The sequence below is a fragment of the Pelophylax lessonae genome, assembly GCF_965119305.1.
Source record: "Pelophylax lessonae genome assembly, chromosome: 7".
In the NCBI taxonomy this organism is placed as follows: domain Eukaryota; kingdom Metazoa; phylum Chordata; class Amphibia; order Anura; family Ranidae; genus Pelophylax; species Pelophylax lessonae.
In genome coordinates this window covers 275,600,172-275,610,833 of record NC_138774.1, presented here as the reverse complement: position 1 = coordinate 275,610,833, position 10,662 = coordinate 275,600,172, and the positions used below count along the sequence as shown (strand labels likewise).

The 10,662-nt window shown below is 46.8% G+C and overlaps 1 protein-coding gene across 1 annotated transcript in view; it reads right to left on the bottom strand.

Moving 5' to 3' along the window:
- Positions 1 to 6,646: 6,646 nt before the first annotated feature.
- Positions 6,647 to 10,662, bottom strand: part of PRRX2 (paired related homeobox 2) — a 141,797-nt gene continuing 137,781 nt past the window's right edge. Inside the window, exon 4 of the mRNA XM_082263796.1 lies at positions 6,647 to 7,480. Coding sequence (XP_082119922.1) covers positions 7,330 to 7,480 — 151 coding nt within the window. The 3' untranslated portion in view covers positions 6,647 to 7,329. The remainder of the gene's footprint in view (positions 7,481 to 10,662) is intronic.

Below are 10,662 nucleotides of genomic sequence, written 5' to 3'. Positions count from 1 at the left end.
TGTTTTTTCTTCTCTGAGCATGCCCAGTCTTGCTCATCTGATTTTTTTCTGCCGAAATCTGTACTGACTGAAGGAAAATCGGCCGTTCTGTTGACGGCCAACAACAATTTTATAGCCCGCACACCAGATTTTGTTCGGCCAAAAAGTCAGAGTCGGTTGTCGAAAGCATCATACTAACAAGCCGAAAATCGGCCGATCGGACGTTGGCCGAAAATTCACGGCCAACTATCGATGCGTGTGTACGAGGCATTACACTTTTCAGGCAACAATGCAACGGTGCTTAAAGCGTATCTAAATCCAAAACTTTTTGGAAGGATGAAGTAGGATGTTCATGCTCTTTGAATTCATCCCAGTAATCAGTTGTCACCAGAATGATGTAATGTGATGGGAAATCCCAAATTTTGTGTACATTAGATCGGGAGAAGATGGGAGATCTTCAGATAGGAAAGACTGTTCTAAGAGGGTATTTTCTTCACTTTGAATAGTTTTTACCTAACTTCATGTTGCACCCATAGGCCAAGAGGTGCAGGGTAGTCTTTCCAAAGTGGTTAAAAAAAAAAAAAAAAAAAAAAAAATTTTCTCAGATACACTTTAGGTCTGAAGGTCCAAATAATTCATCTTTGTTTAACAATTCTAATCCATATGCAACCAGATTTTCTGATCTGTTCACAGAATTCGTAGATGGCAAGTGGTGAGGTGGAGCATGTCTGGCCTATGTATTCACCTAAGGCCCCTTTCACACATGCGGACCGTTCAGATCCGCCTGTCAGTTTTTCAGGCGGATCTGAATGGATGCCCCATGCATCTCTATGGGGCATCGGATGTCATCCGGTCCGTCAAAACCCTATTTTCCATCCGTCTGGCGGATTGGACCGGATGAGAATGCACAGGCGGATCTGAACGGATGCCCCATGCATCTCTATGGGGCATCGGATGTTAGCGGAGACATGTCCGCCGACATCCGATCCGATCCTGTCCGTCAAATCCGGACGGATGGAAACCCTATTTTCCATCCGTCTGGCGGATTGGATTGGATGAGAATGGACAGGCGGTCCGTTCTCATCCGATTCCCCCATAGAGGAGAAAGGGGATCTGACACCTCCGTCTTTGCACACAGAGCAGAGACGGAGCTGTCATCCACCTGCTCAGCAGGGGATCGGCGGATCGATCCCCCGCTGAGCAGCACGGCTCCGTCGACGGAACGGAGCCAAGTGAAAGGGCCTTTTTTCTGATTACTACCAATAAAAAGATGTCAAAAGCAGAGAGGCCTTGTTCTTAATGGTGATGGTTTAACTCATGGGTGCTTAACCTGTGGCCCCCCAGCAGTTGCTGAACTACAAGTCACATCATGCATCTGCCTTTGGGAGTCATGCTTGTAACTAGCAGCTCTGCATTTCCTCATGGGTAGTTCTGCAACAGCTGGAGGGCCACAGGTTAAACACACATGTTTTAAGGCTACGTTTACACTATTGCGCCTACAAAGTCACACAATTTCAAGCGCGACTTTGTAGTGCGACTTGTTTGTGGCTACTTCTGGGGACTTTAGTGCGACTTCCTTCTATGAGGGACAAGTCGCACTGAAGTCGCCCAAAAGTAGTGCAAAAACCTTTTATCAAGTCGCAGCAGTTAGAACGTTCCTAATTGAAAATAATAGGTTTTGGCTTGTCATGCCACTTGACATGTGTCAAGTTGCACAACAAGTTGCACTAGTGGAAACGGGGTTTTAATAAATAAACATTGGAGTGTGTATGAGGGAGCATAGTCTGTTTGTGTGGGCTTTTGACTTTCAATTTTGACCAGATCCTACCTCTAAAGCAGTGGCCTCCCACAGACACCAATGGCGAGGCACTATTCTTCCCACTGACACCGATATTGGGATGCTATTCCTCCCACTATTAATGATTGGGCATTATTCCTCCCACTGATACCCACAATGGGGCACTATTCCTCCAACTGAAACCAACGATGGGACGCTATTCCTCCAACTGAAACCAACGATGGGACACTATTCTTCCCACTGACATCAATGATGGGGCACTATTCCTTCCACTGATACAATGATGGGGCACTATTCCTCCCACTGATACCAATGATGGGGCACTATTCCCCCCACTGATACCAATGATGGGGCACTATTCCTCCCACTGATACCAATGAAGGGACACTATTCCTCCCACTGACACCAATGATGGGGCACTATTCCTTCCACTGACACCAATGATGGGACACTATTCCTTCCACTGATACCAATGATGGGGCACTATTCCTCCTACTGATACCAATGATGGGGCACTATTCCTCCCACTGATACCAATGATGGGGCACTATTCCCCCCACTGATACCAATGATGGGACACTATTCCTCCCACTGATACCAATGATGGGGCACTATTCCCCCCACTGATACCAATGATGGGACACTATTCCTCCCACTGACACCAATGATGGGACACTATTCCTCCCACTGATACCAATGATGGGGCACTATTCCCCCCACTGATACCAATGATGGGACACTATTCCTCCCACTGACACCAATGATGGGACACTATTCCTTCCACTGATAGCAATGATGGGGCACTATTCCTCCCACTGATACCAATGATGGGGCACTATTCCTCCCACTGATACCAATGATGGGGCACTATTCCTCCCACTGATACCAATGATGGGACACTATTCCTCCCACTGACACCAATGATAGGACACTATTCCTCCCAACTGACACCAAAGATGCGGCACTATTCCTCCCACTTGCACCAATGATGGGGCACCACTGAAACCAACATCCGGCCCCCCTAAAGTCTGAAGGACAGTAAACTGGCCCTTTGTTTAGAAAGTTTGGAGACCCCTTCTCTAAATGTTCCAAGGTTTCCAAGTCAAACAGAATGTCCGTTTTTTTACAAGCCCCCTACCCTCTTCAACAGAAATGGTTTTAAAAAAACCATCTGTAGACAATCTTTTCTCCTGAATAAAATGTATATATATATATATATATATATATATATATATATATATATATATATATATATATATTGCACCCCGTCTTTGGTGCTCCCTGGCAGAGCTAGGAGCTTTAAATCCCCCGGGATGCTACTCTTGCAATGGCCTGGAGTTCATTGTCTTGGGATTTTGAGCTCCCAGCGTTTCCAGAAGGCACAATGAAATCACCAATGCTTCCCAGAAGCATTAGAGCCTGGGTTAAGGTAAGTATATTTTTCCTGGTGAACAATTTGATCAAAAAATGGCTCTTTAAACCTTCAGCTTGATATGAAATGTCTACTCTAAATATGAAAATGTGAGCAAACTGGTGATACTTTTCCATGCCAAATCTCTCAAAGCCTCGTACAACCTTCTACCTGTCTAAACACTAAATTGTAATGCTAACCTAAACAAATTTTCTAAACCAGTGTTTCTCAACTGTCCTCAGGGCACACTAACAGAGTAGCTTTGCAAGAGAACTGAACTACATCCCAGGTGATATCATTTCATTTGCTGCTCAGTGATTGCAGTACTCTAGTCTGCAACTCCCCAAGGTAATACTTAAAATCTGGCCTGTTAGTGTGCCCTGAGGCCCGGAGTTGAGAAACACTGCTCTAAGGGTATGTTGGGAGCATATGCACTCCTGCTCCGTCAGAGCTGCTGGTTCCAGCATCCTGGTTTTGGCTATGGCATTCTCCTTGTCTGTTTATCCACCTGCAAGGTGATTGATTGTGGCCAGCCTCTGGGTGGAGACCAGATCCTATTTAAGTTAGCCAAACCTTCAGCCTCAGTCTTGAGAGATTGCATTTGTAACATGTTGGCCAAGCACCATGTCTGTCTGCTCTGCTAGATTGGTTTTCCCTGTGTATGACCTTGGACCAGGTAACTATTTTCTGAACTCTGCCTGCCTTTTACCTGGATTGTCTTTGAACCACTATGCATGTCTGCTAATCGCAAGTACCTGTTTGCTTTGCTCAGTTCCCACCTGGCATGGTGACCAGGCACTATAGCATTGTGTATAAGTCTTGGAGTTAACCGGGAACTGGTGGGCCTGCTTGCCTTTTGGGAAAGGGGGCTGCTATAGGTGAACACAGTAGCCAGCTATAGTGTCTGACCACCTGCCTTTGGGGTAAGCATGATGGGGTAAAAAACATTTATATTATTGAAAATGTATGCTCTGTGAGCAAGATGGGCTATAGCATGTTAGTTTTGAAAGGGACAATCTTGAAATGATATAATACACCCTAGAACTATGGCCTTGGACCAGGGATGTAACTACAGGGGTTGCAATTACAACAGGGCCCCATGCACCAGGGGGCCCATGTGGCTCCCCTGTACACCTGGATAGGAGGGGTGGTGGGGGCATCATGTAGAAAAATCACTGTCCTCCTTTTTCCTCTAGCTGCAGGAGGAAAATGGAGATTGGTTCCTCTGTATGCTGCCCCCGCCACTCTTCCTATCCATTTCACTTGTGTTCTGTTGTCTCTGGGCCCCTGTGTGCTCCCCTGTGCTGCCCCGCCACTCTTCCTATCCAGTTCACTTGTGTTCTGCTGTCTCTGGGCCCTTGTGTGCTCCCCTGGTCTTAAAATGATAAAAAAATACAATTAAAATGTCAAAAAATAAAAACTAACACCAGTGGGTGAACTTCCAGGATCGCAAAAGTCACACTTGTGATCGGCCCTGGCATTCCACCACTGTGGGGAGGCCCCAAGATGGCGGGAAGGGGGCCCACTGCAGAACTTTTGAAAGGGTCCTGCTTCAGGACTGTAATAAAGGGCCCTGCAACGAGAGTAAAGGGCCCCAGGATCAGTGGGAAGAGCCCCAGGCTTGAAGGGAAGGGCTCCGGCCAGGGGTCTGGGGGGCCCTTTATGGTGTCTTGCACCAGGGCCCTGAAGGTCCTAGTTACGCTTCTCTGCCTTGGACACTAAAACATGGCCCTGGTCATGAAAAGGCATATCAAATACTGTCAGAAATCCTATTCATTTCTATGTGGCTAGTTCACATTTCTGCAGTGCAGTTTGGTACATTTTGAAATTTTTTTTATATTTTTGGTGCATTTACATGTGTAAAGCAGGTCTAACGAAATGAATGGTAAATGCATTAAAAAACCTGCTTACAAAACAGATAGGGAAAATCATAGGCTTTTTATAGAGCAACCCATCAAATTGCATCGGTTATCTTCAAGTGTAGGTTACAAAATGAAAGCTGAAATTGAGTAGTTGCTGTGAATAGGACCCTTTTCTGTCTGACTGCTATTCTACTTCTACTTCTGTTCTTTTTTACTGTTTTGCTAGTCCAAACTCCTATTTCGAGGGCCTGGCCCTGGATTTCGAGGGCCTGGCCCTGGATTTCGAGGGCCTGGCCCTGGATTTCGAGGGCCTGGCCCTGGATTTCGAGGGCCTGGCCCTGGATTTCGAGGGCCTGGCCCTGGATTTCGAGGGCCTGGCCCTGGATTTCGAGGGCCTGGCCCTGGATTTCGAGGGCCTGGCCCTGGATTTCGAGGGCCTGGCCCTGGATTTCGAGGGCCTGGCCCTGGATTTCGAGGGCCTGGCCCTGGATTTCGAGGGCCTGGCCCTGGATTTCGAGGGCCTGGCCCTGGATTTCGAGGGCCTGGCCCTGGATTTCAAACAAAGTCAATCTTTCCTCATTTGTCCCTCATTTTGGTCTGATCAATATAGTTGTATATTAAATGCACTAAACTATCAACACGTGTTTCCCTGCGCTCAACCTTTTATCCAATTTCTAAATTGCAGCATTTCTAAATTTCAAAAGCCTTGGGGCTTTAACCAATCATTTTTTTTTGTACAATTCTTCTTTAAAGGGGGCACGTCCTATGCCAACATGCGTTTTCTAATGGTTGTCCCTCATTCTCATCTCAAAGTTGGGAGGTATGCATACTACAAAGGCCTGACACAGGAAACAAGAAGTCTATATTTATAATGGAGATCCTTTTGCTCATAAGGTGAAACAAGTTCATTTCCAACAATTCTTTGGGACACCGTGTCTCCAATGGTAATTTTGAAGTTATCATGTAGTAACATTTATGGTACTATAGGGTTTAGGTTTTGTCCAAGCTTTTTTTTTTGGGTTACTGGACAAAGTACCTCCTGCTGCATAGAACAGTTAGGAGCTGTCAAAGATTGGAGGATGACCATAATCTATAAACTGGTCACCAAAAGTCTTGTCCACAGTGATCTTCAGTCAAGCTGTCATGTTCCCTCCCACCCTCCCTGTGTCGTTGCTGTCCCACTTTGGGGGTATTGTCACCTATTTTTGTGGGTTGACAGTATGAGTCAGTAATCTGTTGGACTAGTACAATTTTTTTTTCCTTTTAAAGGTTAAATTTAATTTTAATGCATCCCAATAAAGGGCCACAACCATGTTTTGCCACATCTATGGTGTCATGTGCCTTATTCTTTAATAATGTCTCATGTACCTTATTCTTTAATGTCTATTATGGTTTATATTTAATGGGGTTGGGTGGGTGTATCATGGTGTTAGGTGGGCGTATTGTGGGGTTGTACATTCCAATGTGTAAGAGAGGAACATTGGTCAAAGTCCCATTTATCGTTGCATCTGACAGTTTAGCCTAGCTAACGAATCAGATTCCCACTATCTATCCTAATGTTAAGTGAAAGATTAGACAGTACACCTTTTTCTTTTTACTAAAATATCTTTAACACACTACAATAAACAGGACATAGGTGATATAATAAGGGTATCATGGAATTGTGGTCATTGTTGTGACCTCACGGTCACAGTACCGAAGGACAAGGAAAAGTACAGATCTAGCCATGGGCCCAGTCTAACACTGCCTCAAGATCAGGGTGAATGGCATAAAAGGACATATATACAAGGCACGTTATGTATCTACATATATACAGCGCGTACCAAAAAATGGAGGAGACACGGGAAGCCTAGACAATAAACCAAAATGGTGAGGGGGCATACAAGGGATAATAGGACATGGAACAAACAATTGAATATTGGTGTGAAATTCTAGCTATGAAATATCTACAGTCACAAACAAATGTTTTTGTACGGATCGAGAGTCCTGTCCAAGATGTTTAGACCTTGGCTGTTGCCAAACTCACACGTATCTTTTTCATGCAATATGGCTTATTGGCGGTGGGGAGGCCATATTGCAGCTGCATGTTCTGGAGACTGGACCCCGATCTGATTGTCGGATACATCACAGCGTCTTCTTGCAGTATCAGGAGCTTCAAAATGGAGCCACAGTCTTAACAATTTTTTTTGTTGCTGGTGGCCATAGGCTCAGCTGTGGCGTGTCCAGCACACCCCTCGCCTCGTGGCTTGGAAATAGTCTCCCATCTATCCTGCCAGGCTTCAGTTAACAGTGGAAACCTGGCTGTGGTGAAGACTGAACTCCTTGGCTTTAAGGCGAAGGCTGGCGATGCTGTCGGCCATGTTGACTCCCTGGGTGGGCATTGTGGTTGGTGCAGAGGTGGTGTTTGGATTGTAAGGCGGCAAAGTGGCGCTGTAGGAATGAACAAAGAGGACACAGTTCAGTCAGGAATGTGAAATGCAAAATCACTTATAAAAGAAACTTGCTGGGAAAAAATAGACCATTGCTGATCTCTCCTAATTACCTGGCAGTTACACTGAACCAGTGGATTTAGTACTTTCTGAGCTGCCAACCAGGTATGCAAATCAGGATTTCTGGCTCCAATTGCTCTGTTCTTGCTCCAGGTCATTAACTCAGAAATTAATTAATCCAGGGGCAGCCAGACAACTAGAATTTTCAAAAGGAAAGCAGCATTGGCAACCAATATAGATATGCCTGTAACAAAGGCTGTAAATATTTGATGCCAATAATAGGTGTACACAGCTCATGGCATTAGGGTGTGCACCTCAAAGCTTGTCAGGGACTCGCTACAATGCGCAGGTGCACTGGCGCCGCCAACCGGCGAACGCCTATGCGCATGCGCTGAGGCTACCGTGGATAGTTTGCGGCTATCCCGCGAACGCGCATGCGCACGCAATCCGCTTTTGGCGCCAAGCGTCCTATTTAAAGCCAGTGATCACTCGGAATCATTGCTGTGTGATACTGTCACGGGGTAATATGGCATAGCCTGACGTAAGAGGAGTGGCTACCGGGTATCTGGCGTGACACAGGTTCACCAGAGGCGCGGAGTCTAAGGGTTAGCCGGTTTTCACCAGGGTGGGGATGGACTTGAATGCTTGCTAACACCAGGTCGAAGTCCCCCGGATTCCCTGGTTGAGCCAGAAGCAGGTCCAGGACCAATAGCCGGTAGCAGGTAAACAGATCCGGATGAGGCAGAATAGTCAGGACAAGCCGAGGTCAGGGCGGGCAGCAGGTAATCGGAATCCAAAGACAAGCCGGGTCAGGTAAACAGGAACAGCAGATAATAAACAGGCACAGGGTACAGGAGAGCTGAAGATCACACAGCAATGATTCAGAGTGATCACTGGCTTTAAATAGGAAGCTTGGTGCCAAAAGCGGATTGCGTGAGCATGCGTGAACGCGAGATAGGTGCAAACTATCCACGGTAGCCTCAGCGCATGCGCATAGGCGTTCGCCGGTTAGCGGCGCCAGTGCGCCTGCACATGGTAGCGGGTCCCTGACAAAGCTCCAACACATACGTGTTTGACAGATTTTCCAGCCTCTTCCCAGCTCTCAGAAGCTAGAGGGACAGGAGGGGTGGCGGCATATATTGGTATGGATCCCCTATATTTTCCCCCTGTGGCAGCTAAATGTTGGCGAGAAGGAAAGGAGAAGACTACTTTCAGCAGCTGCAGGAGGAAAGTACAAAATCGGTTCCACTAAATTCCACCCCTGCTGCCCCTCCTGTCCAGGTTCTGGGGGTCAGCAAGGAAGGATCTGAGTTTAACTGTCACCTGCCCGCGATCACCAGGGAGATCACGCTTGATGGGCTGCCAACCCCAGGATTAGGGGGTGCCCAGGCACACCTTGCGCCCCTACCATGCCAATCTCCCCACAATGCACAGCGGTTCTTCGCTTCGACCTCCACGTCACAACTGTGTTGATCACTGCATCCTGTAGTGATGTAGGGGTCAGCAGAAAAAACCTCTGAGCCCTGCTGGGGAAACAGATTGACACTCCCAGGAGTGTCATTTCTAGAACCCATTTCACCAGAAGATTCCTCTTGATTAGAGTAGTATAGAGGTACGAAGTACAGTATGTAAAGTCCTCTTAACTAGTACACCTTTTTCTTTTAATATTAGTGGCAATTGAAGGGGGGGTTTTGATCTAAAAATGGGGCCCTTGAGTCGTTTTTTTGCCACCGTCCCATGAATTCTAGTCTAAGTATTTGTGGATTATGGGTGCCTCAAACCCAAATGGTAGGGACTTTATGGGCAAGAGTAATTGAGGAGTAGACTAAGTAGGAGTAATCGGATTTCCTTCATTGTGTCACTATTGGAAGACAACACACCATAGTTGCCTCTAGTTTTGTATAAATTACCTCATTGGGGCTCCTTGATATAAATCCGGCCAGTCGGTTTATACAATCTGCTTCAGATAAACCAACTAGACTTCTGATTAATTTAAAGGAGAGTGTATAGAAATTGTACAACATTTTTAATGCATGCTGCCAGCCAGGGCCACCAATAAGGGCGTAGCACCTATCCCCTTGTATGGGGGTCCAGGCACACAGGGAATCTGATCTGGGCAGGGAGGATGTTCAGTACCACAGCAATTACAGGAACTTTGCCCGGTGCAGCTCTCTGAAGTAACTGAGAGCCATGTTCTTCCCCTCTCCCTCCCACCGGCTTTCAGCTGTTGGAGGGATACACACAAGTCACCATTCCTGTAGCTGCCCCCTGTGGTACCAATCCCTCTCCCTGATCTGCCCACATCGGATTCCCCCCTGCAGGGTGCTATGTGGTCACTGCCTTAGTGGGGCTGTGGGCACACGGGAGATGTGAAGAATGGAAAGTGGGGTAAGGGGCCAGTAAAGTGCAATTTACCGGCCCCTTTAGTGAATGAATACAGTGAGTGATCAATCACTCATTGTTCATAACTGAAGCTGTTGAGTTCACTTTAAGGTCAACACAGAGGACAAGGGGGCACTCTTTACGTCTAGAGGAAAACAGATTTCGTCTCCAATTACGGAAAGGTTTCTTCACCGTAAGAGCTGTAAAAATGTGGAATAGACTCCCTCCAGAGGTGGTTCTGGCCACCCAACTAGATTGCATTAAAAAAGGCCTGGATTCTTTCCTAGGTGTACATATTATAACTGGGTACTAATATTTATAGGTAAAGTTGATCCAGGGAATATCTGATTGCCTCTCGGGGATCAGGAAGGCATTTTTTCCCCTGCTGTAGCAAATTGGATCATGCTTTGCTGGGGTTTTTTCGCCTTCCTCTGGATTAAAGCGGTTGTAAACCCTAAAAAAAAAAAAAACCTGCAAGACAAAGGCATAATGAGCTAGTATGCATCGCATACTAGCCCATTATGTGTAACTTGCCTTAGAACGAAGCCCCGACACGGACCCCCGGACATCGCTGCGGGCGCTGCCATGATCCCTCGCCATCTCTTCCGGGTTCGGCGGCTCCGGTGCGGTGATTGGCTGGAAGAGACAGCTCCGGCGCGATGATTGGCCGGAGCCGCGATGACGTCACTCCCGCGCATGCTCCCGGCAAGCTCTCGGCAAACTAATTGAAGGTCCCCCCCG